The sequence below is a fragment of the Erithacus rubecula genome (assembly GCF_903797595.1).
Source record: "Erithacus rubecula genome assembly, chromosome: 6".
Lineage (NCBI taxonomy): Eukaryota > Metazoa > Chordata > Aves > Passeriformes > Muscicapidae > Erithacus > Erithacus rubecula.
In genome coordinates, this window is record NC_136688.1 from 34397910 (window position 1) to 34418744 (window position 20835).

At 33.7% G+C, this 20835-nt stretch overlaps 1 protein-coding gene across 1 annotated transcript in view; it reads left to right on the forward strand.

Moving 5' to 3' along the window:
* SCFD1 (sec1 family domain containing 1) overlaps positions 1–20835 on the forward strand; it is a 46410-nt gene that overhangs the window by 17150 nt on the left and 8425 nt on the right. The window contains exons 12-20 of the mRNA XM_079309064.1: positions 570–660; positions 1008–1081; positions 1631–1712; positions 8511–8607; positions 11867–11937; positions 12816–12895; positions 13437–13499; positions 14485–14560; positions 16725–16778. Of these exons, the coding sequence (XP_079165190.1) occupies positions 570–660; positions 1008–1081; positions 1631–1712; positions 8511–8607; positions 11867–11937; positions 12816–12895; positions 13437–13499; positions 14485–14560; positions 16725–16778 (688 nt within the window). The remainder of the gene's footprint in view (positions 1–569; positions 661–1007; positions 1082–1630; positions 1713–8510; positions 8608–11866; positions 11938–12815; positions 12896–13436; positions 13500–14484; positions 14561–16724; positions 16779–20835) is intronic.

The following is a 20835-nucleotide window of genomic DNA, read 5'->3' on the forward strand; positions in this document are numbered from 1 at the left end:
AACCTAAGAGAAAGGAGGAGAGAGGTGCAGTGTTCAATGGGATTTTTTTTAAATGTTTTCCTTCTGGAGCAACCACTCTACCTGCTGAAGCCCTGCTTCCTGGGAAATGGCCAGATATTGTCTGCTGGTGGGAAGCAGAGAATAAAACCATTTTGCTTTGCTTTCACACATAAGCTTTCTTTTTTCAACTGCCTGTATCTTGACCCATGACTTTGGGGATTTTTCTACCTTGCTTTCTCCCCACCCAGTCTTGCTGAGGAGAGGAGTGATAGAGTCACTTGGTGAGCACCTGGCATCCAACCAGGTCAGCCCCCACATAAGGAATGATTGCCAGTATTCAGTGTCCATGGTATTTGTCTGTTAGCTCTTTGTTATAGAGCTCAAAATTACATAAAATTATTGAAAGCAGTGAATATATCTTAGAAAGTTTAAGTAAACCCACAGTAAAATGTCCTTTTCAGTGATTTGATTCTGCTGCATGATTTGTGTATTGTTATTTCCAAAAAGGTGTTTGTTGTCTGGTTCTAGTTTGTTGATTTAACTGAGCTTAATGCAGACTATTGCATTAGTCCTTTTCCAGAGGTGGCTGAGTCTGTTCAGCAAGAACTAGAATCTTACAGAGCCCAAGAAGATGAAGTCAAAAGACTTAAAAGTATCATGGTAGGTTTTCTCACCTGTGTGTGTTTCATGTAAAGCATAATAGGGCTTGTAGAGATGCCTAGCCTGCCTTGTCATCCCACAGACAAAATTCAGTGCATGCTGAATTTTAGGCATGATACAATCTTAAAAGTTGGACTATAAATACCATATTTCATGAGAAGTTTCAATTTCTTGTTCATTGGTGTTGAAATTATATGACTTCCATACTAACTGAAAAACACAGTCCAGACATTAATAGCATTACAAGAAAATACATTCTAAATGTACTGACTTTATATGCATGTGTGATATTTGTGTGTGTTATAACTATTTTTATTCCTCTTTTCAAACCCTTCCTCAAAACCCAGGGCATTGAAGGGGAGGATGAAGGAGCAATAAGTATGCTTTCAGATAATACAGCTAAGCTAACTTCAGCTGTCAGGTAAGTAGTCAATAATGCATTATTGTTTAATTAACTGTGAACCATTTCTAATTTTTTTCTGTTATTGTACTTTCAGTATTCTTTGAAATAAATATCTTTAAATGTAGGCTGTTCAGCTCTATAATATCATTTAAATGCTTTATAATGCTGATAAAGTTAAATGCAGTGTCCTAAATCAGTGCTTGCATATGTAATTTCCACAATGTGTTTGACTTTGGATTGTTTCCTCAGAAAAGACAAGTAATCTAAGTGCATCATAGATTTGCTTGCACTGTTCCACCAAAGTCCCCAACCTCTGCATTCATTCATAAAAAAAAAATTAGTGAAATCCCTTTCTTCAGGTATGGTTATGAGAATTCATTATATCTAAACATTGTCATTTTTTAATTCCAGCCCTATTCTGTAATTTTAGATTTTAACAGTCTTTAAAGGTCCTTTCCATCCCAGACTGTTCTATAATTCTATAAATGTTTTAGTACCTATTGTATACAGTATACAATTCAACTAACAGTGGAAATCAGCAGGTTAGTTTGTATTTAATCTCTTCAGCTCTCTTCCAGAACTTCTGGAGAAGAAGAGGCTCATTGATCTTCATACAAATGTTGCAACAGCTGTCTTGGAGCACATAAAGGTACAATTGCTCTCTAACATGAGTTTTCTGTCAGTAGTATTCTTTAACTGAAGGAATATATTTGAGTCAGTGAAGGTAAGAAAGTGAGCCTTCTCAATGGTGCTACTTCTTCAGAATTCACTGTGTAGTATTACTTAGTGTTGAAGGGTGACAGAGAATGAATTTTGAATGCCTCTTCATGGAAAGCAAAGAACACCAGTTTTTTCCTATCAGAATTTACTAGTATATTCTCATTTTTTTAAATGGTGCCCACAACTGTTATTGTGGGTTGAAGTCTTTCAAAAAACAGGTTTATGATGGAAGTGTTTCATTTATTTTAGAGATGTTTCATGGCAATTTAATGCTTCAGTCTAAGCAATCTTCTGTTCTGTATGTGTTTGTCAGAAGGGCACTGTTGACTGCTCACCAACAAAATTTATACTCAGAGATGCAAGTTACTGAAGTGGTCTTTCCCACAGGGTCTGTGTTAGATATCTTGTGCATAATTTAAGAACTTTGCAAGGGGGTTTGTCATTTCTGTTTTAAGTCTGCTGGTTTTGTCATAGACCTTGTAGAGGGATTGGTGTCAAGGCCCTGGTTACTGCTAGGATAACTTGAAAAATGGATTTTTTTTCACAGCATGAAAATGAAAATTGCAGATGAGGCTTTCAGAAACATTAAATTTTTTTTCAGTTTTGTGAAGTATTTCAAGCATCAAGTCTCACTAAAAATCAATAATTAGAGAGTTTTACCCCAAGCTGCTTAAAATTCATGGAAGGCAATATGTTTTGAAGCTGGCTTTAAAATTTGTAAAGAATGTAAGATCTGTCCTCAGTTATTATTGCTGCTGAATTTTTTTAGTACTCTATATGCACAAAGGATTAATTCTGTAATTAAATGAATAAATTAATTTTATATATTTATAAAGTTAGAGAAGAGGTAATAAGTCTCTCTGTGCTTAACTCATTACTGTAGGGGCTAGTATATGGGCTTTTACACTATTAGGTATGTCAGTTTTCATATCTGACAGTTTAAAAGCAGTATTTTAACACCACTGAAAAAAATTTAAGTCAACAGTATTGATATTTTGATGCCTTGTCTGTAAATTCACTTTTCTAAAAAAGATACTGGGATGATAATGGCAAACCTAGACCAGTAGTATTCTATATATGATTTTTTGGTTGGAAAACAAATTTCAGAGCAAGATGTAGAGTGGCAGTAACATTAGTTTGGCTTTGCAGTGTCCTATTGGCAATGAGCTGGAGTCAGATGCATTAGAAGGTAGCAACACACTAGATTACCTAGAGGTGGAAGGAATTGCCTTATCTGGGCACTCAATCAGCCCCTGGCTTGCTGCTGTGATAGGGAGTGTTAGGGAGTGCCTTTGGAGTGGTGGTCCATTCCTCCATGATTCTTAATTCTGCAAATTGCTCAGGCTCTTAACCTTCTTATTACAAATTATAACCTTCTTATAAATGTCAAAATTGTGAAATGGCCATGCGGTTTCTTCAATATATCGATATGTACATCTCCATCATCTTTTCTTTTGATTTAGAAAGCATCAGCTCATCTCCAGGTATTTAGGAAACTGTCTTAAACTAATGCAGACAGATGTGGTTTTTCTATTGAAATTTTCCTATGGTAAAGCCTTTTAACTGAATCAATGTCAAGTTTATTCCAACTGCTTTTCCTGACCATTTTCTCCTCACTTTGTACCCTCCAGTGTTAGAATTAGTGTCTTTCAATCTTGAGCTGTGGAATTTTAGTATGGAGGATGTTATACTACCTAATGGATTCCTCAAAAATACTCTCAAAAAAGGAAGTGTTTCATCCAATACTTTTAAAAGTAATTTTGATGAGACCTTGACTCTGTGGTTAATAGGCTTTATATGCAGTTAAATAATGAAACCAGATTGAGATAAGACAGAATTTTTTTGCAAGTAAGTGCTGAGGTCATGAGGAGCTCATGAAGCACCCTGCTCTTCTTCAGGTTACTGTATTTTCACTTCTAAAATAATCAGGAAGTGCATTCATACATTAAAATAGACTATTTGCATTATCCATTTTGGAGTTTACTGTATTAATTATTTGAGCATTTTTATTTACTACGTATATAAGGAACTGTGCAAAGAATGCAGTGAGACCTGCTTTAGATATACTAAGTGAATTTAATTTTTCGTGTTATATTTTAATGTTCAGTTTGCAGCTGCTTTCCACATTCTCTTGGATCATTTTCTAAGACACAGCAAGAGGAAACCAGAAATTAATCACATACTTATGGGTCATGGCAGTTTTTTGGCTGAAGTTTTTAGTGAAATAATGGAAAGTATGCATCACTTTTCCATGAAGTGAACCATCAAGTATTTATTGTCAGTGCTTAGAACAAATGCATCCTTGTTTTGCATTTATTGGTTTTTCCTCTGCTGAAGCTGGTGACTGAAGGTCTGGACCCAATAGATAACAGATTTAGAGCTAGAGTTGCTTCTCTAGCTGCATTAAAGTTTCATGTAATGCTCATCTTTGGATGTCATTCTAGTATTAATAGAATTATTGATGTATATTAAATCATTAATATAAAAAATGAATACACATACTTTTCTAAAATGACAGTTGGGGGTAGATTAGATAACCTCTTGCTAGAATTCTGCAGATGTGAATTTACATGGCAGATTTTTGTATGAATTGTTGTCTGCCTTAAATTACTTGTATTTGTTTGGTGTAGAGTTTTTTTTACTTCCTACATGATTTTATTGTGTATCTCTTCTTTTACTTGATCTCAAGGTCTGATACATTGAATGATCTCTTAATTGGGATCCCCCTGAATTGGGATTGACAGTAGCCTTTCAAATTTCCAAATTCATATTTTTAAAGGAATGCTACTATTTTAAGTATTCTTAGTATTATTTAACTATTAATTAATTAATTTTAAGTATTTTAAATAAGGTTATACTTTTGTCTTACACCATGTGAAATGGTATGTGTATGTGAATTATGTATGTCACAGTGGGCCAGGCTGTTCTTCTGTAGTTCAGAACTGATAATTCAGTAACTTCTAGTAAAAACAGCTTTTGCTGAGTTCAGTTACAGTGACCTCCCTTTTGTCATTCTGTGCAGTTCAATGAAAAGAAATTGGCTGTAACTGCTACTTCCAGCCTTATTCCAGAGTTTCTCTTCCTCTTGATAGCAGCAAGCTGTAATTACCTGACTAGCCTCCCTCATTCTGGAGGTAGTTATTTCTGGTTGTTATCTGTCAGAATCTTTGAAAAAGACCTCAGGTAGTTTCTTAGAAAATCTTCTCTCTTTTATATATTCTCTCTCTCTAAAATTAAAACTTTTGCAGTGTAAATAGGATAGAAGAGCTTCCAGCAAGTCTTTACAAAAATGACCTCTAAGAGGTTTCAGTGGGTCTTCCACTTGCTTGCTTTAAAAAGAAGGTATTTTGTGTTCATTTTGGAGTACAGTGCTTAAGTAGACTTTCTCATGCACTTCAGTATTTTTCCCTAAAATAAGTTTTGATTTATGAAGAGCCTATTTCTAAAGATCATAAGTTGAAAGCTTTCACAAATATATATTTTTTAAAAAGCAAGCTGAAGTGTGGCATTTTAACTACAATATGGAATCCTGTTCCTGAAAGGGCAGCCAGAAAAGTCTCTTGAATGAGATTGGTATGGAACAAGATGTCATAGTAAAAAGTGAAGAGCAGGAGGCAGAAAAGGAATAAATGTAAATGCATCTTCATTTTATTCTTTTTTTAATTATTATTGATCTTTTCACATTGCTTGCCAGTTTGGCACCCATAAGAACCTGTTCTTTGCTGTGTTTTTTATTGAATCTACAGGATTGTTTAGCTCCTATTCCCCAGCTTTTCCTCTTGGCATGTCTGTGAGTTTGCCATTGAGTGAGCAAAATTGCACTTAATTAAATTAAATGGGACATCTGCTTCTTATCAGCACCTGTTAGACAAGTTGGCTCTTCGAGAAGTAACTGTCTCATTGATGTGGCATATCTGGGATGTCTATCAAAAGGTAACTAGTAGTGTTTAAGGCTATTCAGTAACTCATGTGAAATTTGATTAGGTGTCCCACCTAATTCCTAGCAAACCAGTATAAGAAAAGTATTGCCCTAATTGGCATATTTGCTAGTAACTTTCATTGATTATCTAGTGAAGAAGCAGCTGAATAGACTTACCATATTAAATGATCTTTTTAGTTTGTCACATCAGAAAGAGTCTCAAAAGTTTTGCATCACTGCTTACCTCTGATGTCCCTATTGTGAACAGGAAAAAAAATAGACAGTGGATAGAAATAAAAATGTGAACCTGAAATTTTGGGATTTTCAGTTTGGGGTTTAAAAGTGCTGAGTTCACTTCAAAAGTAATTGTGCAAAATTTCTTGAGAGTGAGTGTACATGTATCATTAATGTTTCTCATTAGGCTCAAAGTATAACACTTGTATGCAACCAGTGAATTTTCTTTGCTGCTGGTAATCTGTTTTGTTCAGCAATCATAGTCAAACAGTCAGAAAGTTGCACATTGCTGAGAAGAATTTTACCTAGCTTGTGCTCCAAGTAAATTAACAATTGTCAATGTGTTCTTAAAATTGAAAGTAATTGATGTTTGAATTACGAAATTTTATTTGGAAGTTGATCTGTAAACAAATACAGAGAATCAGTGAATCTTTTTATGTTGCACATTTTTACATGCCATCTGAGTAAATTTCTCGTAAACAGATCACCAGCTAAGATAATAAGGGCTTTGCCAAATTCAACAGTAATATATTTAACTTTATAAGAATGAGTTTCCACATTTCAAGACAATCCCTTTTTTATTGGATGCCTTTTGTCTGGGAAAAATATTTTAAACTTAAAAGCACTGAATTTAGTCTTACATAACAAGATACAAATGTAGATAAAACACAAAAAGCAAGTGACTGTAATGGAAAGACTTAAAAAATTGTACTGGTTTCTTTGCAATTGCTTTATGTCTGTGGAGAGATTTAAGGAAACTATAACACAGAAAATCTCTAAGACACTGTAGAATTGATGTCTCACATGGTTTACCAGATACCATATTGCATCTGATGTAAGGTCTTGGAAAAAGGCTGGTAGTTCAGTTCTATTCAGACTTTATTCTACCCTTTTAACATAAGCTTACAGTAAATGTAGCTTGAAAGAAGCTCTAGTTTTGGGTTTTCTCATTTCATGCACCTTCTATGTAGTTGTAGTCACTATAACAATCAACAGAAGGCATTCTTCTGCCCCTAAAAGTAGCAGGGGATAATTTCTGAGTGCTCTTCATGGTAATGTATTTCATAAGCTGCAATTACAAGCATCCAAAAAAGCTTTAAATTAAGTTGTTGCTTTGCAAGTAACTGCTCTTCTCAAGGAGTTAGTAAGTGGTGATTGAGGAAGCTGATCACCATATGCTTTCAATATAAAAATATTCTTGTAATTCATATCTTTTTTGCTTTGTTTTCCTCTCTCTAGCTCTTTTTTTGAGGAACTTACAGTTCTCAGAAGGTGAAATATCCTGATAGCCTTACACTAGAGAAGTACATTTTTTTTTGAGAGGTGGTAAAATAACTTTTTTCAAATCACTTTAGTAGAATTCAGAAAAATATGAAAACCAGACTTTAAAAGTTTTTATGTACTGTCATTACAGCAACTACTGCATTGGATACAATGTGCCATAGCAGTTTTAAATGCTTTGGCATTATCAGGCAAAATTTCTCAAATTATTTAACCCAAGAAAATCAAGGTGACTCTTGCTCACTCTGGCCAGTATCATTTCAGTCTCACAGCAGGGATGATGTGGAACTGACACACTTCCAAAGCAATGAGATGGAGACCCACTCTGCCAATCTCCTGTTTCAGACAATGCATAGCTGAATGTGTTCAAACATCAGGATTTAGTTAGTTACCAGATTCTCTGGTTTTGTAAGCTGAGTAACATTTATTGTGATGCTGGATTTTAATGTTCAAACACACATAGTGATCTGCATTGTAATGGAATATTTTAAAATAAGTGTTGGATTGCATTTTTCTATTTTTAATTTGTAAGATCATGATCAATAAGTGCAAAGCTTGTCTGTTTGTGCAGATGTGCTGCAATGCTGTCATTACTTGCATGGCCATGTGATGTCTTCCATAAAGCTTTTGCCTTAGTAATTTTGTATTGTTTCTGTGCCATCCTCCCTGAAAAGGATTTTCACAACATCTAGATGTGTCATTGTATAATGAGAGACTTCTTTTCCAGTGTTAATGAGATAGTCTGATTATAAACTTCTCCATCTTTGGTGTGAGTGAATTATTGCAAGCTTTTGATCTGAGGTAGTATTTCAGTACCAGCCCAAGTTGGCAGTTGCCAGCATTTCTTTGGGATGACACCTTAATGTATAAAGGAATTTCCCACATTTATCTGCATTGAATAATTGTCTTGTGGTCTGAGAACCTGGAGGTTCAGAATATTCACTTGACCATTATTTTTTCCTTTCACAACACAGCAATGTGTATGATGGCATGTAGTCTTCAGCTGTGGCAAAGCCATAGATGAAAACAAAGCTTCTCTTCCAGTTCACTATTCACATCAGACACCCCTTGCTTAACTTGCTTTTTCACTTTTAATATGATAAATACACATCAACTTTCTGAGAGTTAATTTAAAAAAGCATATTATAGTGCAAGCATTAGTTACTTTTGCTGATTAGTTATTTAAAAATATAATTTTTAAAACTATTTTTATAACTACATATCTTTTAAAAGAGGAAATAAATATTATTTCACAGTTTAAAGATATTAACTCTACCACTTACTCTTAAACAGAGTCGAAAGCTGGATGTGTATTTTGAATATGAGGAAAAAATAATGAGCAAATCCACTCTGGATAAATCTCTTCTGGACATGATTTCTGACCCAGATGGTGAGTACTTTAAATCTGAACTTAGTATAAAATTTGTTAATCTACACAATAAATCGATAACTGCTTGGACTTCAGGGTTGGTAAAGAGCAACCTATGCAAGGTTTGTTAAGAAAACAGCTTTTGACTAATCTTCAGTAGCAGTATAGAGAGTTTAGTACTTCAGTTGAGTAGTATCCAAAATATTAGCAACTTCTGCAGCTCCATTAAAATACTTTCCTAACCCCTTATTTTTGAAGGTTGATAGATTTTATTTTTTTTGTTTTTCCAGTATTTAGTAGTGTAGCATGACGTTCTGTGGTCTGACAAATACCAATTCTTTAAAATCCTACTGCATGTTTTATAACATATTCATGCTTCATGAACACATTGAAAACTCCATAGAATTTGATTAGATCAAGGGTCTATAATGTAGGTAGCTCCTTCTTGTGTGAGGAAGGAGGTGAATGGGAAAGAGATGAATGGGACAAGTGGAGAGAAAGGATACAAGATGTAAATTGACCAGTTCACTGCAGGTCTTTCTCTGAAAGGCTGAGATCCAAATGACTTCTCAGTTTTTTTGTACTACTGCAGCATCAATTCCTCTTTCAATCTGTCACAGCCTGATGTGTGTCATAACCCTCTGATGAATTTCAGCATGATCTGATACCAGTTGGCTGGAAGAAAATACCATGCAGAGCAAAATTGTAAAGCTTTAATTGTGATCTCTGACTTGTCTGCATACTGGCAATTATGTTGGCAAACCTCAAGCATTTAGAGACCTGGGGTTCCTGCTCTTTTCCAATGTGCCCTTAAAGAAAATGTTTTGTTACTGCATGATTATGTGTGTAGTCTTAGAGCTGCATACTGGGCTTAATGCCTGCTTGGAGTTTGTGTAATGATTCATATTTATAGAAAGAGTGTGTATACATCCTGCTGACTTTTTACAAAAAACCCTTTAATGGTGTCCATGCTATATAATCAAAAGGCAGTAAGAGAAATACTGCACAGTTGGTAGAAATCTGAGCTAAAATTTTAAAGGTCTCATAATGAGTCAAGTCTAAAAACTAATACATTTTTAGAAAATCTAATGTCAGGCATCAATCTGTACTTCAGTACATATATTATTTTTTTATATGAAACTCATAAGAATATATGTAACTTTTATTAAGTATCAATGCAAACTAGTCCTTTTCCATGTTCAGAATTAATATTTCATGTACTGCTTTGATTTTAGCTTTTATATTTGCATAAACTTAGATATGAAAACAAATTTTTATGCTTGCTTGTATGTCCTACTGGATCAATTACTTTTTACCTGAATCCACATTTTCTATGCCTTTTTAGATTGCAGTGTAAAATAAGTTTTTTTCCAAGCCTGATGTATCATACCAACATTCCTGTTAGCAAGGTTCATGGGTTTTACACAAGAGAAATATTAGATTTACAAGCTAGAGTTTTTCTCCATAAGCTAAGTATTCAGGTTTTCACAGTATTATGTTAGCATTTTACATGCATTGCCTAGGTTAAGTTTATGTAAGAAAAATATTTTAAGTTAAATCACAGTGTTTATTTCCAAGCATGCTGTCTTGTAAAACTGTTCATCCTCCTATTATGTGATTCACTGAGAAATACCAGCAGAAAACATTTTTAAGGCATAATACATCAAGACCTCCTGTGCTTCCACTGGTGAACAATTTATTGGCATTATGTGTGGGGATATTTGTCTTGTGGATGATGGGATCTGCAGAGCTCTTCATGCAAGCACTTAGATGTGACCACTTAACAGCTTCAGGCTTCAGCCTTCCATTTGTTACTGTGCTGTTCTAATCTACCACTCAGGACTATTAGCTGCCTCCCAGTTTAGTGGCTAATACTGTATCCTGGAGTAGTGGTAAAATGGGAGCTAAGGGCTGCCTGCTGGTTTTTTAATTGAATATAAAATTGCTCTGTTCTAGGTTTGCCAAGTTACATTTTCTTCAGAATGCTGAGCAGTTTACTTCTCTGTGCTGTCACAGATCATAGTCTAGAAAAAAGTCAAGAATATTTGACAGGCAATTGTCCTGAGTCTTAGAGCTGTTTATCACAGCTTTTTTGCCTAAGTGAATTCTAGGTGGATCTCTACCTTGAAAACTGGCTTTTGGTTTAGTTAATACAAAGTTTCTTCAGTTCTTCTTCTTCTGATTTACTGGTATTTGGTAAAGGTTAGTAAAACCTACTTTGTAGAGAAGATTGTACCAAGTCATAAATGCTCATTATGACAGCACTTACTCTTAACTTCTGCCAGACTAAATATATGCTCACTTGTAAATAAAAATTGCAGATTAGATCAGATGGTTTCCTGCTGACATGATCCACATTCCATAGTAGGGGAAAACAACCCAAAACAAACAAAACAGAAATAGAAAAACAGGAAAAAAAAGTCATTTTCTTACCCACAAGTACAAGAAAGTGCAGTCTTATAAATTATTGTACTAAAAGTATCAAGCTTTTATAATGAATTTTAATTTGAAATGTTTGTTTTGAGAAGTTGTTCTTCTGAAAACTTCATTTGAAACTATTGTCTTTACTAACAGTGATTCTCTTCTAGAAACACAAAAAGATGGTGTTCAAAATCTTCTGTTGTAGTTTATAGTCTAAGTAGTGGCTACATCAACCTTTTGATCTGGAGAGATGAATTTTGACTGCATATGAATAATGCTTCCCAAAAATGGGAAGTGTTTTTCTCCAACAAAAGAGGATGTAAGAGTTGAAATCCTTTCTGAAGGCAAGTTGGTGGTTCAGGGATTATTTTCCTGACCAGAGGTTCATATAAATGCTTTTGCAGTCTTCAAATATTTCAGTACACTGAACCATAGAGCTGTGTAAGCAAATTGTAGAGCTAAAAAATAATATGCTATGGCTTTTACTTCTGTGATCTTTTTTCAGTCTGCTTTTTCATGGACCTCCTTCCACATAACATTTGCAGTCTCCACACAAAATAAGTCATAATTTCTCTACCTAATTATTTAGTATGTTATATGAAGATTAATATTTGCTGAAATAAAAGGGAAAAGTGTAAAACTTTCAGAAAGAATGAGCACATCTAACCCAATTCTTAATAAAATTGCCGTTTGTCTTTCTAGCATTTTACACATTGAAGAAGGCCATGGTTATCAATAACATTTATTGCCATAACTACAGATCTGCATGTACATATGTAGGGCTGCTCAAGAGCAGTTAATGTATCAGCATAGTTACAGTTGTAGTTTTTAATTCTTTTTTTTTATTTTCTTACTGCAGCGGGAACTCCTGAAGACAAAATGCGATTATTTCTCATCTATTACATAAGCTCAGCTCAGGCACCTTCAGAGGTACCTATGTTCTTTACAGCTTCCACCACCAGATTCTACCACAAAGGATTTTTCTGTATCATTTCAGCACTAAATAGATATTTCTGTTTCTTTGCAAAGAGAAGTACGAAATGCCCAGGAAATTGTAGAACTTTAAATAAATTTTATCTTATTGGCAGGAAATCTGCTCACAAAGGTTTAGCCACCATGTATTTCAAAAGACATGAATGAGTAGTAAGAAGGAATATTATATTGTGACATAATAAGGTCAGAATTACTGCAAGACACATCTTAGCATGCTTTCCATTATTATGCTCCACTGCTCAAAGAAGTAGATAAAGCAAAATGAAAATTTTACTCATTTCCCTCCATCTTCATGTATTCAAGAATGATTGAGTCAGTTGACTAGCAGGTGAATGAAGGAGAAATGCATCTGCCAGTATCTGAATAATTCAGGAAACAATTTCTTCATTATTTCTTTTGAATTTAGAAAAAAAATTCTTACACTGTAGAAATATTACCTGATGAAAAAATGTTTGGTTAGGCAAATAGAAAGTATTCATATTAATGTATATTAGCTCCTCTTTGTTTATTGTTTACGGTTTTGACATTCTACAGAAACCAGCATTCTGTTCATGCTAATATAAAAGCTGTTCCATTTCTGAAAGTGCACAGGATTTAATTCCACAAACACTGTTCAGTTTAATAGGATCTGCTCATGGCAAATTTCAAGTTGCATTTCCATACTTGGTAGGAAATGGGATTAAGACAAAATTATTTTTTAAATTGGGTCAATGCTGTAAATTTGCACTGCTTAGTTAATATTTAGATGTCATGTCTTTGTACATGGAGTTAAGAGTAGCTTCAACCTTTTATAATTCTCCACTTCATGGTTTCAGATTGATTTGGAGCAGTATAAAAAAGCATTGATGGATGCAGGCTGTAATCTTGCTCCTTTGAGCTACATAAAACAATGGAAGTAAGTAACTTCTTTTTTTTCCTGTATGAGGCTAACTGGGTAATACTCCATTGTATTCAGGAATTATGTATTACTTCTCTTAAATTGTAAATTATCCTTAAACATTCATTTGGTATAAGATTTGCTGTCATTGTTGTGATAATACATGCAGATCTTATTTTAAAACTAAGATTCAGTAGTGCCAAAACACTATAGAATATGGCATGCAATACTGCCCTTAATGATCCAGGACAGAAACAACTTGTGAATTAAATGAAAAGTTGTGCTAGTTCAGATTCCAAAGTTTTTTTAGTTCATACCAAGGAGTGATGTTGCATATCAGTTATTGTAGTTTTCGTGGTATCTGAGTGAAATCTTTGTCTTTTAACTATAAAATCTAATTCCTATTGTGTTTATAGGCAAGAGGGATGCATGTAATAAATAGTTACTTCCTGAAAGAGTTCAGTGCAGAAGTTTTTTCACCTTCAGATGACTAGAGTGGAACATTCTACAGAAGTATGTGCCTGAGATAAATAATTGATTTCTATCCCTTCTTTCACAGAGCTTTCACTAAGATGGCTTCAGCTCCAACCAGCTATGGAAACGCTACACCTAAACCTTTGGGGTATGCTTTTGATTAATTTTTTGTAAGCCTTTGAGTTTCTTTATCTTATCTCAGTGGTGCTGAAAGTGTGGTTACTGTTACACAGGGCCCAGAACAAAACATCTCCCTATTTGTAAAGTTTTTAAGGTACAGACAATTACAAGCAGTCATCTCCCTTTAACAGTACATAATATGCACAGAGAGGAAAATAAAAGGATCTGTGACTAAATTCACAAATTATCTTAATACAGTGCTCTGCACCCTCACAGGATAAGAATTCAGCACCAGGAACTGGATCTATGACAGCCATCACTTTGAGTAAATTAAATGGTCAATGGCAGAATATAAAAACAGTCCTGTATATTCAAAATAATTTCTCTCCTGGATTTGGAGACTCAGGGGTGCAAGAACACACTGATGTTTCATTAGAATGTTCTGGCCTGGGTGTCGGTCTTCTTATTGAAAGGTGTAGTTACTTATTTCAAGACACAATAAAAAAATTACTGTGCTAAGGTTACATATATCCCATACAGGATATAGGACTTGGGTCTTTCATTCTTCAGAGGATTTCAGTCCTCATTACCAGCTTTACTTTCAGGAATGCCCTGTCAGTGTTGTAAGGAATCTGTGACACAGTATGGTTAGAGAGAATTCCCGTGTTCTCTGGTTTGTTGGAGACTCTCAGCATCTCTGTTAACCCTGATGATTAAGATAGCCACTTGAAAGGAGTACTCAAATCCTTACATTACTGAAGTTGTAAAATAAACTGTTCAGTGGATTAAAGACTAGCATCCCATTGATAGGTGAGCATCTATCTGGTAGATTATAAGTGTATTCCCATTCACTTCCTTACCATGTAATATAAAGTATGTATTTTATGACAAACCAAATTACTTGGTACTTAGGTCCTGTTGACTTTATTGGGAATTGGATGTCAGTATAAAGCTTAAGAATACACATTTAAAACAAAAAGATCTTACACATCATCTTTGTTTTGTTTTTTCAGTCTGTTTTCACGTGTTATGAATACAGGATCACAGTTTGTAATGGAAGGAGTGAAGAACTTGGTATTGAAGCAACAAGTGAGTTTAAAAAAGCTATTAAAAAGTCTGTCATGAGCATTCTGAACATCTGAAAAAACAAGTTTCAGTACCTTTGTCATATTAATAAAATTAATTGTACACTGATAAAGCAAGCAGAAATCTCTGCTTATGGATAGATCTGTCACTTTGTAACTTCCAGATATCAGATAAGTAACGAATAATTCACATTTTCTTTGAACACCTCTTTAGCAATTAAGCTAAATTAAGTAGCAATTAAGACTGATTTCAGCATTATGAAAAGAACAGCTGTGAAATACTTAAAGTAGACTAGACCTTCATAAACAAAAAAAAATACAACTGTCTGTATATTTACTTCGAGCTACGTGCATTAAATTAATCTATTCCAGAGTGATTAAAAGGCTGAAAGTTTTAGTTCTCTGTTCAGTTACAATTCAAACACTTCTTGTTTTCCCATATAATTGTAATGTACAGCAACCATAATCTTGTAATGTGCATGAAAATGCAAGTATGTTTATAATGACATGACCACCTTCAAGTATTCACTTAACTTTACAAAATATTTCTGAGCATAACTTGCATATAAATGTACACCTCCCCCCAAAGAAAATCAACAACAATGACAACAAAAAAGAAACTGGTTGTATAACTTGGATCTGGAATGTTGAATTGTGGTTCCTAGAAACCTGCTTCTCTATAGAGGATACATTATTTTTCCAATATGTAGCTTTGTCAGATGGCAATAAAGAATATTTATTTATAGTTTAAATTCTTAATTCCATAGTATTTTCACATCAAGATTTCAGGAAAAAAAAAGATTATTCACCATATTGTAATTTAGTTGAAGAGTCAGAAATTAAATTAGAAATACAATATATCAGAACTAAATAAAATGGAATCTTAACTAAAGGTTTGTCTTTTTGACCTACTTAATCTTATCATTGTCACTGTTTGTTTACTCAGCCTGTTATACACATAATTTATACATGAAAGGTATGAGCTATCACATGAAAGTTTAAAATTGGGGTCTCAGTTTTGTAGGGTAGTTAATAAAGTTAATTCTGCAGGAATTTCACTATGACTAGAATTAGCTGCATGGCAGAGTTACAACTCAGTGGTTGAAAATATGAGTGAGGAAAATTTGAATATGCAGCTTGCCTGTGAATTATATTTTATAGAAAACTCTTCAGATAAACATATTTGTAATAATAGAAAATAATTGTATTCTCCAGGAGACTTCCTGCTCTTCTTGCATTAAATGCTTTATCATTTCTTTAAATGTGTGGCTTTAAAAATAATCTGTACAAAATGACTTGCATTGTTTTGTGTTCTGAGTGAGCAAAAAGCCAATTTGCCAGTGTTTTCAGGATAAGCCTGTTCTGGCTTTTAATTTCTTCTCCAGGTATTTTAGGGTAGCCAGATGAGAAGCCTTTCTTCCTCATATTTGTAAGCCTAATGTAGGTCTGTGGTATTTCTATTAAAGCTAACATTTTATCTTGCCTTTAGTAATTTAAGGATTCACATGGATTTTCCAGTGTAATATGTAGATCATCCTTTGGAATGTCCTCTTTTGATATATTCTGTCAGCAAGACTCATTTCCAGTCCTGTTGCTATGTAAACTCACCCTCAGTTTATTATAACAAAAATAGTTTTAACTCTTTAATATTCAGATCTTTTGTCCCAGCTGACATTTCCTATGTTAAATAAGGAACAGTAATCTTGAATTTCACCTCAGTTTATTCCTTTGCAGGTCATCCAAATATTTGTTGCCAGGGTTGCTTTTTTGCCCATTTCTTTGGACAGCATTAGTTCTTTTTTAGAGCCACACAATTATCAATATCAGCTTTAAAATTCTTTCCTTAACTGCAATGTATTTTTTAAATAAGAATTCGTGTTTGATCATATCTGTATATGTTGGAAATACCCAAGTACAGCTCTGTTCCTATCTTCACAATTTTTTGCACTCTGTCTTATCTTTATCCCCTAGCTATATGCATCTCAGATGTTTGCATTTTTTTACAGAAAAGTAATTTAGGTGATAATAAATAAGCTTAACTTCTACAAAGCATAAGAGAAAAACTGTTTAAAATACTATTTCAAATGTTACCATGAGTAATAATGTGCCTGGGAATAGTTCTTAGCAAGCTTTTCAGCATTCCACCAATTTCACATTATGTTTTACAGAATCTGCCAGTCACACGTATTTTGGACAACCTTATGGAGATGAAATCAAACCCTGTGAGTACAATTGCCTTCACACAGAGAGGGGTGGAGCAAGTGAGATCTTGAGGCTGTCATTTGTAATATGCTATGGCTAATTTTTTTTCATGGTAGTTCAGTTGAATCCAGTCATGCTGTATTTCAAGAATAGCACCATTTTCATAACTATTTAATAAGACCTCTTTCATTAAAATAGTCTAAACATTGACAATTTATTGTGTCTCATTTAAACTAATAATTTGTAGTTTTTTCCTATTTTTGAGCTTCTATTACACTTGTGCTATAAGCTTCTGTTGCTCCTAAATTTCTACATTAAGCTGTGGACTGAAATTTTCTTTGCATCAAAGTGTTTTGTTTTTTTTTAAAGAGCACAACTGTGGAAGTGAAGTATTTACAGAGAGTTGTATAGGAAAAATTACATTTGCCACATCTTTAAACTTTGCCGTGTAAAGGAAGATATTTTACTGCTGGTTCAGTCATTCTGTTTGCAAGCTAGTATTTGCTAGAACTTACAATAAAAGTAGTCCTGAGGGTTTATACATGAAATCATTTTTCTTGCCATGTATTTTATTCCTTATATACAACCAACCTGTGCACATACTTGTCCTGAAAAAATCACCTCGCAAAAATAATTTAGAAAGCTTTAATATGTTTACTAGATCACATCAATCTTTCTATTTTAATGCCATCAGTATCAATTAGAGATACAATTGCAATATCTCACACTGGTTGGTAATTTTTAAACATTATTCTTAGTCTACTTTCACCTGTATGTATTAACTGTATGTACAGAGAGAAAAATAATGGTAAAATATGAAAATTATCAATGTGCAAGTAATCCTTTATTTTCTTAAACTGTTCTTTATAGATGATATATGTCATGATTCTTAGCAGATCATTTGTTTTCCCTTAACAAACACAGGAATTGACACTGTTTCCAGTGTTAGTGGATTGTTGTTCTTGTTTGAAAGGCTTGGAAAAGTTGTACAGGGCTGACTTTATTTAGTCAACCAGCAGAGGTCACCCAGAACACTTACTATAGAAAGTCGAAATTAAAATTACAGCTAATTTATAAGAATGTAAAAAATTAAACTTTTTTTTTTTTCTAATAAGCATTAGCTTCCTCAGGCTACAAGTTTAAGAGTTGATTTAGAAAAGTTTACAAGTCATATGAGGTTTTTTCTGACTTGATTTTTTTTGCATTTTACTTAGTAGAAAACAGCTACCAGCAGTTTGATAATTTGGAGAAATCTTCTCACTTAAAAAAGCAGCAGTTGGGCAAATCTGTTAGTCAGCAGCTTCCTGTTCCACTGCCATGGCAGAGTGTGATCCTCATGGCACAAAACAGGGAGTCCCACTTTTCAAGTCATAGGAGACCAGGCCTAAAGACTGATTCTCCCAACCTGCAAGAAAACTGACAGCAAGTTTGGGAGTAAGTTTCAACTAAAGGAAGCAAGCCAGAGAGTCATTGTGGAATGTGTTTAGACTTGCTGTACTATCAACAGAAGTGAAATTGTATCTGGAAAAGGTCAATGTGTGGAAATACACCATTGTGGCTTCTGTTCATCTTCTGATGTGTAGGATCCTTTTCTGTTCCCCAGAATAGAAAACTACTGCACTGCAGGGAAAACACAAAGAGAAAGAAAAAAGTTCAATTTTTTTTTTTTTTTTACAACACAGAAAAAAGTCTCTTTTATAGTTCAAGTAATCTTACTAACCACAGTAATCAGTGTATGAAATGTACATACAGGTAAAAAGGTGTAATGCAAAATTACAGCAGATTATTGAGAAGTCAAACAATTATTACAATGAACATAAATGATATATTTTTTAGATATTAACTGCAGCAATAAAGGAAATATATGAAATGTACATACAAGTTGTACCATTAACATTCACATAGAGTATTGTCAGTTGAAATCTTTAACCTATTTAGAATGATACCCTGTGCAAAACTCTGTTGAGTTGTCTGTAAATCACTTTGTGTGTTGCTTGTCTCTGCTGTTTCTTTTGTCTCCCTGGCAAGGACAAATAAGCCTACTCCCATGCCACCCATGCTTTCCAATTTTTTCAGATGCAGGAACAGCTGGAAGAGATCTTATGGGCCATAATATTATCTTGTAGCTTTTTAAAATTTTCTAGATTATTTAACTATATTTACATATTTTCTTGAAAAATGTATTCAGAAATGTTCCTTGATGACCTTAAAAGTAATCAGTTCCTTGTGGGTATTTTAAATAATAATATTTATTGTTTAAAGCATGCTTTTAAGCTATTGCTTTTAAGGTTATATTTTAATAAAGGAATATTCTGTTCATAAAACTAAAACACAGTTGCTTTGTTTTGGTGTCATTAAATAGAGGTTGATTAAAACCTTAAATCTTCATACACAAACCAAAGTATACACAAATTTTAATCCATAATTACAAAATTCACCATCATTTAATATAATTATGGGGATTTTTCAAAGGATCTTACAGAAAATGTTTTGATTACTGAGTAAGGAAAATATTTGAGAAGTCAGCCTTTACAAAGTGGTTTAGCCTCTGTCAATGCTGTGTGTACATTTATTTGTAATGAGTTAAGAAGCAGATAGATCTTATTTGTGATATATATTAATGAAACTGTTTTGGGTAATGCTGTCTCTTTCAGTGTATATGGTACCTTTCAGACTTAGATATACCTTTCTTGCATTACAAAGAAAAGTTCTGAAAGTAGAAGGTTTCCTTAATCCAAATTAGTCCTGTTAGATTCTGCAGAAAAATAAATGCAGACAGAAAGTCAATGACATTTTCATAGGTCTTTTTCCATTTTAATTTGAAATATTGAAACATAAATTTATACATTCCGAAGTATTTATTTTCTTCTGGAATTGCTTAGGAAAGTCACAGATTCAATTCTGTGTAAGAAAAGTGCTATACAGTTGCTTTTATTGGCAGACTTGCTATTTCTTGAAAGAAATAAAATATACTAGGTTTTCTTTTTTTTCCTTTCTTTTTCCCTGCACCCTCAGCACTGATTTCAGCAGGAATAACATATTTAAACAGCAGCAACGGAAAATCTCTAGGTTATCACATTTCTGTTGTTTGCCACTTTCTGTGTGTCTACTTACAAGCCCACGGTGAAAAAAAACAGCAGTAATACATTCAGGAGTAAATGTTTGTAATATGTTTATTTACTCTGATTTTTAGTTCTGTCATTAATCTGTAATTCACTCTAATAAGCAGAGGAAGTGCATCTCTTTATCCCAGGTAAAGGTTTCTCAAATACCTCTCAGTTTTAGTCTATCTATATTTGTGAATTCCCAGTTCTCTCATTACCCCTTATATTATAGAGTCACTATACTCCATAGTGATTTTAGAGTCACTATACCACCTTTAGGTATGAAGCTGCAAAATCATGAATGCTGGCAGACTCCTGTAGTTGAAATTCCCAGTGGAGCATATAAAAGCATTTTACAGAGATTCAGTGGGAAATTAGATCTAAATTATTTTCTTTTTAAAAGCCAAACTGTAGGATAAGAATTATTTTATGTAATTATATTAAAGTTTATAATACCTAAGAGATTTTTGTGTGTGTGTCACCACCACGTGTATATTAAATACTTTTTAATATTAGAGGTAGTTTTGCTATGTGAGCTCCAATAAATTCTTTGTCTACTACTCGAGAAGTATTATTTCTGCTCTACTGAATCATCAGAGTTCAGAGGTCTTTGCATGTAAGCACGTAGATAAAATCAACTGTAGTTCTGCATGCAGTTTTATCAACAAACTAAACTTAACAATACCTGGATGAAAATGTAGTATAGAAACAGGAGACAGCCAAGAAGTTGTCAGAAGGAGTTACTAAGAAGTTTTGTTTTTCATCCATAATAATTGGCAAAAATCCTACTTGTTGCCAGTAAAAATATTGGAAGTGCCTCAGTGTTCTGTGTGAAGAAATTTTTGTTCTGTAGTTAAGACAGTCAAACTTTTCAAATTTTTGTGGAACTCATTTCTTCTTCAAGAGCTTAATTTTGTTTTAATAGTAGTCATAAATCATGAAATGAGAAGGATAAGTTACATAACAGTAGCAG